The following is a 16,316-nucleotide window of genomic DNA, read 5'->3' as shown; positions in this document are numbered from 1 at the left end:
ACACTGATTGCTTTTACACCCATATAGGATGTAAAAGCAATCATTTCTTTTTCTCTCTGTCTGCATTCTTGCAGCCATTGAGAAATACTGCGTGAGCTGTGATTGGTCACAGTTTGTCACATGGTACAAGGCTGTTGTGAATAGCCTTGTACCATGTGACCTCTGTGATCATTCACAGATTTCACACGTAGTAAGCAATGATGTCACAAGTGACATCTTGCTTACTACTTTGCATGTGATCACTGATTGGCCAATCAGTGATCACATGATCGGGACCTTGTACAGAGGTCCCGTCCGACGATCGGTGTTTCACTGTGTCCGGAGGACACAGCGGACACTGGATAACTGTGTCTGGAGGACACAGCGGGCACCGGGGAGCGCGCACAAGCAGGCTGCGGGGAGGCTGTTTATAAACGGCCACCCGACCCTGCAGTGCCACCGTCCGGCCGTTTATATACAACGGCCAGTCGGGAAGTGGTTAAGGTTTGACAAGTTGGACATCTATTTACTTGCTGCAACCTCATCTTTTATATTTTACAAAAAAATAGGGTAATTTATTGCTTTTTTGTGCCCTAAAATTAATTTGCTTGTATTTTGTACTAAAATTCTGCGGTAAAATAATGTGGCATAAAAAATTGGAGCTACTATTATTTTATTGTCTAGGGTCTCTGCTTTCAGAAAATATATAATGTTTGGGGGTTTTATGTAATCTTCAGGCCTAAAATTATTTTTTAAACGTGCAAAAAACACAAAAGTGGCTCTGGCAGCGAAAGGGATAAAGTATAAGCCATGACCCCCCCCCCCCCACCCCCCACATTTTCCTAACGAGCAGCCAATCGGTACTGATTAACTGCAAGGTCTCTCTCCTCCCTGCTAGTCCCTGGGTGCGGTGATGGAGACAGGCAGGGAGGGGAGGAGGAGATAAACAGCGCAATGTTACAAATATTACATGTTTAAGTCGCAATAAAGCCCCTTGTTTTTAAAAGCCCCAGACATTCCTAAAATCACTTCCCATTTAAATATGGTTTTGGTTAAAAAACATTATTTTCATCAGGACAAGTAGATTGTCATGAGGGACAAATAGATTGGGGCCCCAATTTAGTCCCTGGACAAGTAGTTTTTTTAAAAAATTTCCACACCCCTGTGAATGCATATTCTTTTATTTGGTATATCCCTTTGGTCGGATGATTTGGAATTTAATATATTCTGTTTTTCATACCATCTTTAGTCTCATTGGGGGGATGTTCTGGTGCCCTCTGTCAGTCCTTGTTGTCTGGTGACTTAATCTGACCACTCTTGCCCTCTTGGATGATGCACCCCGGAACATGGTGTGCAGCCTCTCATCTTGGAAGTCATCCTCTCTTTTGCTCTAACATACTTTTTTAAGTAAAAAATTCTTTGATTATGTGATAAAAACATTTTTTTTATTATCTATTTATTTTTTGGTAAACTCATTTATGATTGCTTATATATCTACTAGAAAGTCCTTTGTCTCTCATGCCCCTTGAGGAAGATCTAGAATGTGGAATGATCAAAATGCGTCTGGGTTTTTTCTTTCTTTTCTGTGTTGTTTCATATTCTTGTATTAGGAGTTCTCTTGTAAGAATACTGTCAGAGCAATACTCTTTTTAGAAACCATGTATCTAATATTACAATGGAAATGTGTAAGTAATAAAGTTGATAAAAATCTTTTTTAACCAAATTTCAATATATGTATGATTCTATCGCTGCATTAAAGTCCCACTGTGGGTTCTTTGGGTACCTGTACGGCCGATGTATTCTGAATTTTTAGAAGGAATAATGAATGAATGGATCAAGTTGGAAAAATGTAAACGCATGTCATACTAAAATAAAGTTGGTCACTGGTATTAGGATTAATCAATCTGTAAGGGTAGATGTTCCAAAGAAACAGTGCTGCTGATATAGTATGAATTCTTATAAGGAATAGTGAGTTAGTCAGCCACATTTGAAGAAAAAAAAAAATACGAGGAATTATGAAACTGTATTTAACATGATCTCCTCACTGAGATGAAAGAGTATTAAAGGAAGAAATCCAGTAAGTCTCCCTGAAACGGTCAGCCTTAGTACAGTCACCTGAAATGCTCTCGACTTAAGGCCTGGATAATCAAGAGTATTTCAGGTGAGTGTACTAAGGCTGAAGTTTAAGAAATTTTGCAAGTTGGATTCGAAAGACATATGCTATCCAGGTGCAAAGGTAGATTGTTCAAGCATAGGGATAAAAGAATACAACATTCCCCTGTCCCTCAGGACCTGGGCTTCAACAGTGGAGAGTGTGTCCGAGCTTAGATGAGGTCCAAGTAAAACATCCACCTGGGCCAGTTCAATGTGTAGTAAATCACCAGATTAGCCTCCATCTTGACCCTGCAGAGCAGGTGACAGAGGAGTTTCAGAGGAGGCACAGATCAGGTTGAACTGATCCCACATAGACACACAGCTTCCACTGTGAGGCCGGAGAACCCCTGATCCGCTTCTCTTTGAGCTGTGAAACTTCTGGATCCCCCCTAATGGCTGATGTAAGCTGCCCTGATGTTCAAATTAATCTATGTTAAATGACCCTTGCAGAAGGAGATCCAGCGTTAAAGGGTTAGTCAAGGCTCTGTAAACTCCAAAATACTGAGGATATGAGCTTCCTCTGACAACCAAATCCCTTGTACTGATGAGATGCTTTTTAGGACTCTTTCCCAACCTGTCAGGCAGGCATCCATCCATCCATCATGGGAGCCTTTCAAACCAATAGGATGAAAGATTTTCCTGACTCTTGATTCACCATTAACCATGGCAGAGTAAGCCTGGTTTTGCTGGACAAGTATACGGGACAGTCCAGAGACTGTGCCCTCTTGTCCCATGCTGTCAGAATATTGAGTTCCAAAGGTCTAGAACAGTGGTTCTTAACCTGGGTTCGATTGAACCCCAGGGGTTCGGTGAGTCAGTCTCGGGGGTTCGGCGGAGGTGAAGACCCACACCCGACTCATATGATTTGTGCAGTATTCATTATTATGTTTTTGTGTGAAAATCATGTTTTAATGGTTTTGTTCTTTGTTCTTAATGGTTTTGTTCATTTTGTGCACCTATGTATAAATATATACCTAAATATATACCTATGTTTTGAATTTTAAAAATCATATTTTATTTTTCCAATTAAGAAGGGTTTGGTGAATGCGCATATGAAACTGGTGGGGTTCAGTAACCCCAACAAGGTTAAGAACCACTGGTCTAGAATGAAATTGGGCTTATAGAACTGCCCCAATGGAGAGAACCATTAGGTCAGCATCCTGAAGCAAAAGTTGAAGGTTGGTTGGCAACTGGAATGTAGAGTCAGTTAGAGTGGAGTTAGTCCAGGGGAAGGAAAACCTTGGACTGGGCCGTATTCAGTATCAGGCACAGACATTGCAAGCAAAAAGACTACTCCAGCACTTATTTCTGGAGATTTAGGATCCAATTTAGTCTTTGTAGGGTCTGCATTGTCTGTCGGACATTGGCTGACAAAGCAGGAGTCGGTTGTTCCCTCAAAAGAAGGTCTTCTAGGGAAAGCTTTGACATTGAAGCATAGCAAGAACAGTAGCTAGCACCTTAGTGAAGACAAATAGTGTAGTGGATATGACAAAGGGAAGGGCAACAAACTTGTAATGCTGAACGCCCACAGCAAAATACCGGAAGAGCTGATGCGCCAGAAAGATTGGGAAATGCAAGTAGGCCTCCTTGATGTCCACAGAAGGTCCTTTAGATCCTATACTGGACAGGGTGGTTGTCTCCTTTGGCCTTAGGGGTGGTGAACAGGTTTAAGTAGAAATCCATGAACCTCTATATTCTGGGACAATGGCTATGACTCCTAGTGAGAGGAGCTGAATCAGGGCAGCATGAAGGTCTGCCAGTCATGGGGGAATGCAGTTGAGAACGATAATGTGGATTAGACTGAATATTTAGCATGGATCCTTCTGGACAAAAAGGTCTGAACCCAACGGTCCAAGATGGTGTCCACATTGTGAGCAGGAACTTTGCGCATAGATTTAAAAGACTGGGAGGGGGTCCTTGCTTTATGGCTTTGCCTTGGAAGGCTAGAAGAAACAAAAGGGACTCTTCCTAGTCTTCAAAGTAGAGGGCTTCTCAGAAGGAGATTTAGCCTTCTTTTTTCAGGAGCATAAGGGTATGGTGTCTTCCTTAATAAAACTGTCCAGGAATTCACCAAAAAGGCATTCTCCATCAAAGGGCACAGCAGGAGGTGCTTGTTGTACTAACACTCCAAAGATCAACATTTAAAGTGGTTGTAAACCCTTACATATACCCAGTGAAGTGACTGGCCTCAGGTGACACACAGAGGTTAAACAAATCCTCCTACATAAGTTTTACTTGTTTATCTGCAGTCTTCTCTCTTCCACATCCTTTCAAAAAGCTGAATTAGATAAAATCCTTCACAGAGGAGGGGTGGGAAGCAGCAATTAGTGCTCTTGTAAACTGTGTGAGAGCTGATTGGAGGAAAGGGTCACACCCCCCCTCCAAACACTGCACAGAAAGGAAGGAACATGCAGAGCTGTGTTGTGAGTACACAAGCTGGGTTCTGAGCTCCCTTCCCTTTATCTTGGCTATCAGGAAAACTTCCCAGAATCGACACATGCTGATAACAGAGGAAGGAAGCATCAAGTAAAAATTACACTCCAGCTTTGGAGACAGACAAGTAAACACTAGAGATATACAGTATGTGCTTTGTTCAGATTTCATGGCTGAGGTTTACAACCACTTTAAGCCAAATGTTCCTCTGACTTTGTAGTGAAGGGAGCCATATTTTTGCTGTAGGTTATCTACTAGCCTGGCAAACACAATAGAGTAGGGCTACAGGTATAAGCACTAGCTACCGGAGAAGGATCCATTAGTACAGATCCATTTTCCATGGACAATCCTTTGACTCAAAGACATGATAACAAAGGCAGGTTGTCCGGCAAGACCTGCAAGCCTTTAAAAAAGGCTTCAAGTTTTTTATCCACCAGGTCCTTAATTCCGTACCGCTCAGACATATTACAATTTATTATGATGGCCGTGTAGGATCCCTATTATCCTGGGAGGACGTCACATGATATGCTCCCAGGATAGGGCAGCACTCCGGCACGATCTGTCATGACTGATCACTACACTGGCCCGCTGCCAGTGTCTTGTTATCACTGTGACCAATCACAGCAGATCACATGACAGTGGTAAACAATGAATAGCTTCCCTTCATGCCATTCATTGCTTACAACTGTGTTGCTACCTGTGACTGCTCACAGTGATCACATGGTACTGACAGGGCCAATCACAGCCCATCTGTATCATGTGATCAGCGGTGGCCAATCACAGCTGATCACAACAATAACTACTGAATGAATCAGTTTAATTCAGTAAAAATGGTTGTTTATACCAGTGAAGTGAAGTAGTATAAGCAATCGTGTAAAAAGAAAAAAAAAAAAAACCAGATCGCGTGCCCACAATGTAATTAATATAAATAATGTCTGCTCTACTACAGCTTCTAGGAATAATACAGGATCTGTGAATGAAGAACAGGAAAATAAATAATAGCTTATCTCCCCTAAATTCATAGAAGCTATAGTATGGTTTTCTTTACCAATAAACTAAATACCTGTCCGCTGGAAGCTGCAATTGTGTGATCTAAATGGGTAATTGTTTATTAACGTAAAAGAGAAGGTAAATTATTATAAAATCCACAAAGGGTACAAAAGAGTGAAAGCACTTTTGCAGCATGCCAATAAATATAATTTAATCCTGAGAAAGGAGATTAGTGCAGTAATAAACTGTGAGATGGAGGTTATAACCCCCCCCCCCCTTTGCCTATTACTGACCTGTTCAATAAGACGGATGATGCTGACACTTTCCTCCTTTCTAAAGGACATGGAGCAGGCCAAGCTTGTCAGCGCAGAAGAGAGATGCAGAGGAGACAGATCTTCTGAAGTGTTCATCCGCAGAGGGCCACTCACGTATCCAAACATTTCCCATGAACAGCGAGAGGGGAACAACGGGTCCAAAGAAATACTATGTGAGACGCAAGACAAAATTGGGTAAGAACCAGAATAACAAACAGAAGAAGGATAGGTATAGCAAAGTTCTTGAAAGAATATAATTGAACATTAAGCAACAAAAAACAGAAAAAGTACCTATAAAACAGATAGCAGGCAGGGCAATGTTCCAAGTCAATAGATATAAGGAAATGCAAGCGTTCAAAAGACTGACCAAAACTGCCATTTCAGATGAGGATGACTGACAAATTAAATCATGCTGATTTCTACATATCTTTTCTGGGGACTAAAGTGGAGTGATCTCCCAGCAGATTTCCTAGCCATCATGGTACCAGGGTGCTTTTATGCACTTTCCATAAAGTGGCAAAAAAATTGGAGAATTCAAAGAGTTCAAAAAAGGGACACCTTTGGTGCAGCCTTGTAAAAGAGTGAAACCCAAAATTGTGAGAGGAAATTTCATCAGTGAGCCTTTAAGAAAATCTGGCAGGTAATAAAACACTCTACAGCCCACCCAATCCCAATCTTTACCAGTTTTTATTCGATCCTCTGCTACTCCACTCAGTGCTGGGAGGCAAGTAAATACTAGGTACTTCTGGGTAAGATGAAGCATGCGACAGCACCAGGCCAATCAGTGTTGCCACATGGGTAGTTCATAGCCTTGTGTAAGCTACAACTAAAGCAACCTATAACTCTCACAGGACTTTTCTTTGCCTTTAGTCTCTGAATATAGAGGTTCAGCAGCAAAAGAAAAGGTAAGCATATGCTATTGAGGAGGGTTAATTTAACCTTCCTAGCGGTCTGATTATGTCAGTATTTCTGTGCTCAAAGCGGTACAATTTTTTGCATGAAAATATGTAGTTTTTTTATTGTAGGCCTGTAATTTTTAGGAATAACTCACTGAAATATTTCCGAATAAGAGTCTAGTAAAAATCCCAGGCATGTTAAAATTTGAAACACGAAATCATAAATTATAATTTAATAAATAATCATAAAAAATAATAATATAATAATAAATTTAATTCAATAATATAATCAAACCAAAAACAATGAAATTTGAATTATAGCGCCAAGTTTGCACATCACTGAGTAAAGTCGCAAAATCGTTTTCAGTGTCTGATGAATTTCCTCACAAATCATTATCACTCAATTCTGCAAGTGGTTCTAATTTACTATCGCTGTTCTCTAGCTGGCCTAAAACCACCTTTGACATAAAGGGACGCTTTTTGGACGCCATGGACATTTCTCAGTTTCAAGGCAGAAAGAACAGTAAAAATGCAGGCAGGGCACAGGACAAAGCACTAGGGACAAAATGTATGTGAAATGGTTTGATACAGTAATATTTTACTATGTGATTTTAGTGTATTTAGTGAATGTCACTTTTTGACATTTTTAAATTTCCTGCCAGTTCCGTCCCCGTATGTCCTGACATTGCAGGGAACGGAACTCAGAAGACAGATACCGGCATCAGCCGCAGGACATGGCCGGGGAGGCTGCAAAGGGGACATCGCGGGAGCACAGGACAAGGTAAGTGCAGAAGGGATCCCGGAGCAACGCTGCAGAGTATTCCTGAGTGTAGCTCGGGGTTACTCCCCTTGTGGCAATAACCATGCCTGCAGATCGATTGCTCAGGAATTGCATCATGGGATGCAGCTGGGAGATGCATGCCTATACTCCATTGTGAGGAACTGGATGTAATTATGGGGCTTTCAGGCAGCACTGGACACACAAAGGGGGAGATTTACTAAAGCTGCAGCACTTGGAATCTGGTGCAGCTGTGCAAGGTAGCCAATCAGCTTCTAACTTCAGCTTGTACAATTAACCTTTGACAATAAAACCTAGAAGCTGATTAGTTCCTATGCAGTGCTGTACTGGACTTTGCACGCTCCAGTTTTAGCAAATTTCCTCCATATTGTAAGCAGAAGAAATTCCATTTTTGCTCTGGCTGCTATTCTGCTGGGTTACTTTTCCAACAAGTGGAACAACTTCGAAGAAAAGACAAAATCAGTAATATTTAGCTGTTGTTTAGATGTAGTCCTGTACCCATGCTAAATACATTTCTGTCTCAAATGAAAAAGCTATAAAATCCATCATATCTATTGCATAGAGAAGACTGGTATCTTGTACTGTGGCAGTTTGACGGGGGGGGTGGCTACTGAAGTTTGTCACCATTTCACAGGCGCATGCAAATTTAAGGTTTGACATGTTGGGTGTCTATTACTCAGTGCAACCTTGTCTTTTAAATTTTACCAAAAAAAATAGTAATTTGTACCTTAAAATTAACTTCGGTGTGTTTTTTTAATTGAAATTTTGCATTTCCGAGACCTTTGCAGTAATATGTTAAAAAAAAAAAAAACTACCACTTTTTTATTCTCCAAGGTGTCTGCTTTCAAAAAATCCAGAAAATATATAATGTGTTGGTGATTTTATGTAATCATCAGGCCTAACGTGCAAAAAAAAAAAAAACCACACACACAAAAAACTGCTCTGGCAAAAAAAGGGTTAAATGATGAACAGACTAACACAAACCAGTCCAAAAAAAAACTTAAAATGGTTTTCCTTCAACTGCTATATAAAAGTGTGCACCCCAAGGAGGTGCTCTAACAAGAATAGAAACTTCAATAATGGAGCCCTAGTTCCAGAAAGTGTTCATGTTCTCCTGATAGACTTACATATGCACAAAAACATTCACACTGGCTTCTGAAAAGAAAAAGAAAAAAAAGGAAAAATAATGTATGGTAACCCAAGACAGCTTGTGTACGCACAACACAGCTCTGCATGTTCTTACTGCTCTACCTTTTCTGCAAGTGTCCCTAGAGCAGTGGCTGCTATGGGGGCACTTATGTGGGCGCGCTCCCCGCATTTTTTTACCTTAAAGAAGGAAATATATTAAAAGGATTTTTTTTAAAATAAACATTTCATACTTACGTGCTCCGTGGGATGGTTTTGCAGAGTGCAGCCTCGATCCTCTTCTTCTTGGGTCCCCCGCCAGCACTCCTGCCCCCCTCGACCAGTGCCCCCAATAGTAAGCAGCTTGCTATGGGGGCACTAGTGCTTGCTTGCTCTTGAACCTCGCTCTATGCATCTATAAAACACATAGAGGTGCAACTCAACCCTATCCCCGGTCTCTCCTCATTGGCTCACTGGCTGTGATTGATCATTGCATTTGATTATCGCTGACCGTTGTTTTCTGTTGGGGGGCGTTTGTCTGCAGTCCGCCTGTCAGAACACAATAGCTCAGCAGGGAGTACAGTGAACTGCTTCCAAGCGCTACAGTTTTTTTTTTGTTCAGCCACTGGGTTGCACGAAAAAAAAAAAAACTATGGTGTGTACCCAGCTTGAGTCTTTCAAGAGGCATTCAATCATTAGTGGTTTCAATATATTAATATGACAAACAAGCTGATGGCATCCTTTTCAACCAAGTCACTCCTCCAGGGTACAGATTGTTTGACCTCCCGCATCTCTTGGGCAAAAGTGGAAGTACAGTCAGGTCCATAAATATTGGGACATCAACACAATTCTAACATTTTTGGCTCTATACACCACCAAAATGGATTTGAAATGAAACAAACAAGATGTGCTTTAACTGCAGACTGTCAGCTTTAATTTGAGGGTATTTACATCCAAATCAGGTGAACGGTGTAGGAATTACATCAGTTTGCATATGTGTCTCCCACTTGTTAAGGGACCAAAAGTAATGGGACAATTGGCTTCTCAGCTGTTCCATGGCCAGGTGTGTGTTATTCCCTCATTATCCCAATTACAATGAGCAGATAAAAGGTCCAGTGTTCATTTCAAGTGTGCTATTTGCATTTGGAATCTGTTGCTGTCAACTCTCAAGATAAGATCCAAAGAGCTGTCACTATCAGTGAAGCAAGCCATCATTAGGCTAAAAAAAACAAAACAAACCCATCAGAGAGATAGCAAAAACATTAGGCATGGCCAAAACAACTGTTTGGAACATTCTTAAAAAGAAGGAACGCACCGGTGAGCTCAGCAACACCAAAAGACCCGGAAGACCACGGAAAACAACTGTGGTGGATGACCGAAGAATTCTTTCCCTAGTGAAGAAAACACCCTTCACAACAGTTGGCCAGATCAAGAACACTCTCCAGGAGGTAGGTGTATGTGTGTCAAAGTCAACAATCAAGAGAAGACTTCACCAGAGTGATTACAGAGGGTTCACCACAAGATGTAAACCATTGGTGAGCCTCAAAAACAGGAAGGCCAGATTAGAGTTTGCCAAACGACATCTAAAAAAGCCTTGACAGTTCTGGAACAACATCCTATGGACAGATGAGACCAAGATCAACTTGTACCAGAGTGATGGGAAGAGAAGAGTATGGAGAAGGAAAGGAACTGCTCATGATCCTAAGCATACCACCTCATCAGTGAAGCATGGTGGTGGTAGTGTCATGGCGTGGGCATGTATGGCTGCAAATGGAACTGGTTCTCTTGTATTTATTGATGATGTGACTGCTGACAAAAGCAGCAGGATGAATTCTGAAGTGTTTTGGACAATATTATCTGCTCATATTCAGCCAAATGCTTCAGAACTCATTGGACACCGCTTCACAGTGCAGATGGACAATGACCCAAAGCATACTGCAAAAGCAACCAAAGAGTTTTTTAAGGGAAAGAAGTGGAATGTTATGCAATGGCCAAGTCAATCACCTGACCTGAATCCGATTGAGCATGCATTTCACTTGCTGAAGACAAAACTGAAGGAAAAATGCCCCAAGAACAAGCAGGAACTGAAGACAGTTGCAGTAGAGGCCTGGTAGAGCATCACCAGAGATGAAACCCAACGTCTGGTGATGTCTATGCGTTCCAGACTTCAGGCTGTAATTGACTGCAAAGGATTTACAACCAAGTATTAAAAAGTGAAAGTTTGATTTATGATTATTATTCTGTCCCATTACTTTTGGTCCCTTAACAAGTGGGAGGCACATATGCAAACTGTTGTAATTCCTACACCGTTCACCTGATTTGGATGTAAATACCCTCAAATTAAAGCTGACAGTCTGCAGTTAAAGCACATCTTGTTTGTTTCATTTCAAATCCATTGTGGTGGTGTATAGAGCCAAAAATGTTAGCATTGTGTCGATGTCCCAATATTTATGGACCTGACTGTAAATTGTTATTTACAGCTTGCTGTGCACTTTATCACATGTTAACATACCCTCTTTCTTTTCCTTTGAATACCTTGTTCTTAAAGTCTGTGTTCCCCACTCATCTGTTATTGTTACTGTTTATCAACCACCCAAGTCTTGTAGCGCATTCTTAGGTGAATTTGTTGATTTGCTTTCATTTTTATGCCTTAGTTTTATTAAGGGAATACTTATCCATGGGGATTTTAGTATATGCACTGACTCAGAAACTTCTAGTTTACCTAAAGACTTTTTGGCTTTACTGGAATGCTTCCACCTAACTCAATTTGTTTGTACTCCCAGGCATACAAAAAGCACACCATGGACCCTACCTAGCTATTTTTTTAAATGTGGAATAGGCAGTTTCTAACACCTCCCTGTCCCAGTCTGTAAATTATCGCAACTGGGCTCCTATTGTTCAACCCAAATTTGCAAGTTCTGTTACTTTCTCCCTATCCTGCATCTTCTCCTCTGACACCCTTGTTGACAAAATAGATGCCCTTAATCATGCGCTTTCATCTTCCCAAGATACCTCTGCCCAATTGAAAACTCAAACCGTGGGGGGCGCATGTGCGGCCGGCTCCAGGGTGGACACGCTTTGAGACTCGCTCCGTCCACCCGCTAGCAGTATCTCGGCTTACCCCGACCCCAAGGCACAAAAACCATCCGATCCAGGAGATAAGGGGTCCACAACCCTCACAGCATAAATGACGCGTTGCTGCAAAACCCCTGGACAGCCAGGGAAGCTTACCAAATTCTTCCCGGCTATCACAATAGGAATCCAAGATGGCGCCAGTAGCACATCAAACGGATACAGCACTTGTGAGGGGGGATAACACATCCCAGCATCTCAATATCAGGTTGAGAGCTCCACTATACCCAGAAGACCCAGGTGAGTCCTCTCCTCCACTGTCTCCCACCACTGCAGCCTGGCCAAATCCAGGCCCCGACTAGACACTGACCCCTTATCTAACAGTCAGCCTCTCCTCTCACCAATACTTCCTCACAATACCGATCCATCTTTGATAGAATCTTTTCCTGCTTCTGACCAACCTATCACCGAAATATGCATGAAAACAATGCTTCTTTCCCTGCAACACACTACACAGCGATCTGACAGCATCACTATCCCAGATCTCAAATGTGGTTCAAAAACAAGAACACCGAATACACCATATTGAAACCAAAATGGGAGAAATAATTACAGTGCATAACGACCTGATTGACGCACACGCAGACCATAAAGCTGATACTGAGCAAATAAACCTCAAATTAGTGGATCTAGAAGATCGTTCCAGACGCAATAACATCAAATTCAGAAGTATTCCTGAAAATGTTACCAACGATACTTTACTGCCATATAGCCAACAATATATGAAACACCTCATCCCATCACTCACAGATATGGAGCTCGCCATAGATCGAACACACAGAATACCGAAACCATCTTTCCTCTCAGTCTCAATTCCCAGAGATGTTCTGGCATACATTCACTTTTACCACATTAAAGAAAAAATTATGTCAGCAGCCAGAACCCCTCCCCCCCCCACCACAAGCAAATATCAAATTATTTGCTGATTTGTCTGAAACCACACTCCTCAACTGCAAAAAGCTTGTCACTATCACCAAAGCCTTACGAAACTATAGAATAGGCTACCAATGTGGTTTCCCCACAAAACTTACTGTCAAACCATCAAAAACCTAGAAGCAGGCATCGACCTTTTAAAGACCTGGAACATAATACCTGTGGAACCTCACCAATCCACCTCCACCAACATGCAACAAATGGATGCAGAGTGGTCCTGAATCACCACATCCTCAATCCACCTCAAATGCATCACCTTGGGCACTATACCTTAACCCACTACTTGCTGGCAAACGGCCCTTTACCGAATATCTTCACATTACATTATAATTAATATACTTTATGGCATGACCTCCCTCATGGTCAATGCTTGTTCATACCACCCTGTTTTGAAGTAGCAAACCAAGCTACTCATGTTACTTGCATTTTTAGCAAGTTCTTTTTACCCTCCTTAACCTCCTACCCCTCCTGCACCACCAGTCGACCGTTCAAATCCACCGTTCAACTGAAACCTCCAAAACAACAAGGAATACATCCCTTGACCCAACGATCGAGCCAAAACCACACCATCATATCTATGGAAAAACCCCTCCTACGACCACATTCCATCCACTTTTCTCAACGAGTCAAGAAACAACTCTCCTACTCAGCTAGCCAAGTCAACAATCTACAAAATGATTAGCATAACATCTCTTAATGTTCGTGGCCTAAACTCCCCCTTCAAGAGATCACTGCTCCAAAAAGAAACCCGTTCACTACACGCTGACGTACTCTTCCTACAGGAAACACACTTCGCATCAACCAAGACTCCCAAATTCCATCGCTTCTCCCACGTCTACATGGCAACCAACCCCAAGAAAAAAAAATGGAGTCATTACAGCCATAAAAGACTCTATCCAATTCTACCACATCTCAGAAACAGCAGACCCTCAAGGTTTCTACCATATCTTGATCTGCAAAATCAACGATATTCCCTATACTCTGGTTAACATCTACAGTCCCAACAATAATCAAATACAATTCTACAACAAACTCCACTCAACCATCTCCTCTCAAAAACAAGGCAGACTCCTCATTGGCGGAGACTTTAACGTCATCGGCAACCCACATCTGGACTCTTCCTCCAACAAACGATCTCCCAAACATAACTTCAACCAATTCTTACATGACCATGATCTCCACGACATCTGGCGATGCCAACATAGCACTGAAAAAGACGATACCTCCTACTCCCATCCCACTTATCCTACTCCAGAATTGATGTCTTCGTCACAGACAAATGGACTCTACAACATGTAACGTCCTCCAAAATTGGCACCATAACCTGGTCAGACCACGCTCCAATCAACATAACCCTGGACAACAATCAACACTCTTCAATCCCTCGCATCTGGAGACTGAATTAATCGATAATGAAGAACCCAGATAACAAGAAGCACTTACTAGAAGCACACGTTTTTCGAATTTAATGCCACACCTGATATCTCTATAACCACATTGTGGCCCGCTTACAAAGCATACATGAGAGGCATCCTCATACAATTAAATTCCCGCATCACTAAACAAAGAACCCAACAAACTGACCAACTTCTAACATCCATAAAACTAAAAGAAGAAATCAACATAAAAAATCCAAATCCCTCCACATCTACATCCCTCGCCTCAGACAGAAATAAACTCCGAGCCCTCCTACTTTACAAATATGACCTTAACCTACAAAAAACGAAAGCACAATTTTATTCCCTAGGTAACAAGGCAAATTCACTATTAACTAAACTAATCCAAAATGTCTTCAATTCACCACCCAGCTACACATGCATCCCTCACAAATCCACAAGACATAGCTAACGCCTTCGCGACCTATTACCAAAAACTATATAATCTCAAAAATGACCCAGACACAACCCAACCAACAGCCACATCCATACAAAAATTCCTAAACACTACGAATCTCCCCCAACTGACTACATCACAACTCGATTCTATTTCCACTCCAATCTCTCCTACAGAAATAGAAAAAAAACATCAAAACTTTACCTCTTAATAAATCACCAGGAAACGATGGTTTCACTAACAAATTTTATAAATTATTTGCCCCTGACCTCTCACCACACCTAACCAACCTCTTCAACCATGCCGCTTCTACGGGTGAATTCCCCAAAGAAAAAATACAATCCATAATTACAACTATTCCAAAACCCGGCAAAGACCCCCAAATTGTCCAGAATTATAGACCGATTTCACTACTAAACACAGACATAAAACTTTATGCCAAAATAATAGCCCAAAGACTCCTTCCCCATCTCCCTACATTAATTCATCCAGACCAAGTAGGATTTATCCCTAGTCGCCAAGCGCCTGACGCAACCAGAAGACTCATATCCCTCCTCCACAAATTAGAAACCACCAAACAACCCTCCTTATTACTATCTTTGGACGCAAAAAAAGTATTTGACCAAATACATTGGCATTTTATGCAATTAACACTACAAAAATTCGGCATTACAGACTGAATGCTATATGCAATCCTCTCCCTCTACTCCAACCCATCAGCCAGAGTATTAACAGATGGCACACTCTCAGAGCCCTTCGACATCTCCAGTGGCACTAGACAAGGTTGCCCTTTATCTCCTATGATATTTACCTTACTCACTGAACCCTTAGCTTCAAAACTCAGAGACGACCAAACATTTACAGGAATCACCCACCTTAAAACAGAACATAAAATTAGCTTAATTTGCAGATATCATACTAATGATAACTAACCCACACAAATCGCACCAATCGATTCGTTCACACCTTCAAAATTATTCGGAAGTTTCATATTACAAACTCAATGAACCCAAATCTTCTATCCTACATCTCCACAGGCCTACTAAAACCCAAACAATACTAGCCAAACAATTTCCCTTCTCTTGGGAACAACACAGCATCCCTTACCTATGAATCAAACTCACCAATACAACAGATCAGCTATATTCCTCAAATCACAAACTATTACTCGAAACCATCCCACAAGAACTTACTAATCTTCGCACATCAACACTATCGAAACTGGGAAGGGTAGCGACTCTGAAAATGTACATACTACCAAAAATCCTATACATATTCCGCACACTCCCTATTCCCATCCCCAATATCTTCTTCTCTAAACTACAAGCAATACTTTCTAAATTCCTCTGGAATTCAAAAAAAACCCAGATGTACCACAAATCTACTAATATGTCCAACATCCAGAGGAGGAGCAGGTCTCCCATACTTAAAATCATACTACAATGCCACTCTTCTTGACCAAATTTATTTTTGGTGGCACCCGACTAAAGAAAAATCATGGTCTACCATGGAAACGCTCCCTCTTCTCCTGCTCACACCACGTAACATACTTTTCTTACCACAAACACCCCAGACCAAACACCTACTTAAACACCCATGCATTCAAGCCTCCCTTCAAGCCTGGTATGATCTCCTAACTGCCAACTCGACAGATACCAAATAGATACCAAATTCCTACCACCGCATACCAATACCTTATCAAAATACAATACCCAAGAAGAGGTATTT

At 41.5% G+C, this 16,316-nt stretch overlaps 1 protein-coding gene across 3 annotated transcripts in view; it reads right to left on the bottom strand.

Moving 5' to 3' along the window:
• The window catches only part of TMEM94 (transmembrane protein 94), a 226,028-nt gene that overhangs the window by 47,702 nt on the left and 162,010 nt on the right, over nt 1–16,316 (bottom strand). For all 3 annotated transcript variants that reach the window (XM_089668748.1, XM_089668743.1, XM_089668746.1), the window contains one exon: nt 5,850–6,039. In XM_089668748.1, coding sequence (XP_089524874.1) covers nt 5,850–6,039 — 190 coding nt within the window. The remainder of the gene's footprint in view (nt 1–5,849; nt 6,040–16,316) is intronic.

Source organism: Staurois parvus, unplaced genomic scaffold (assembly GCF_062004578.1).
Source record: "Staurois parvus isolate SC_StPar_1 unplaced genomic scaffold, SC_StPar_1.0 ptg000008l, whole genome shotgun sequence".
NCBI lineage: Eukaryota > Metazoa > Chordata > Amphibia > Anura > Ranidae > Staurois > Staurois parvus.
This window is presented reverse-complemented; position numbering and strand designations above follow the sequence as displayed.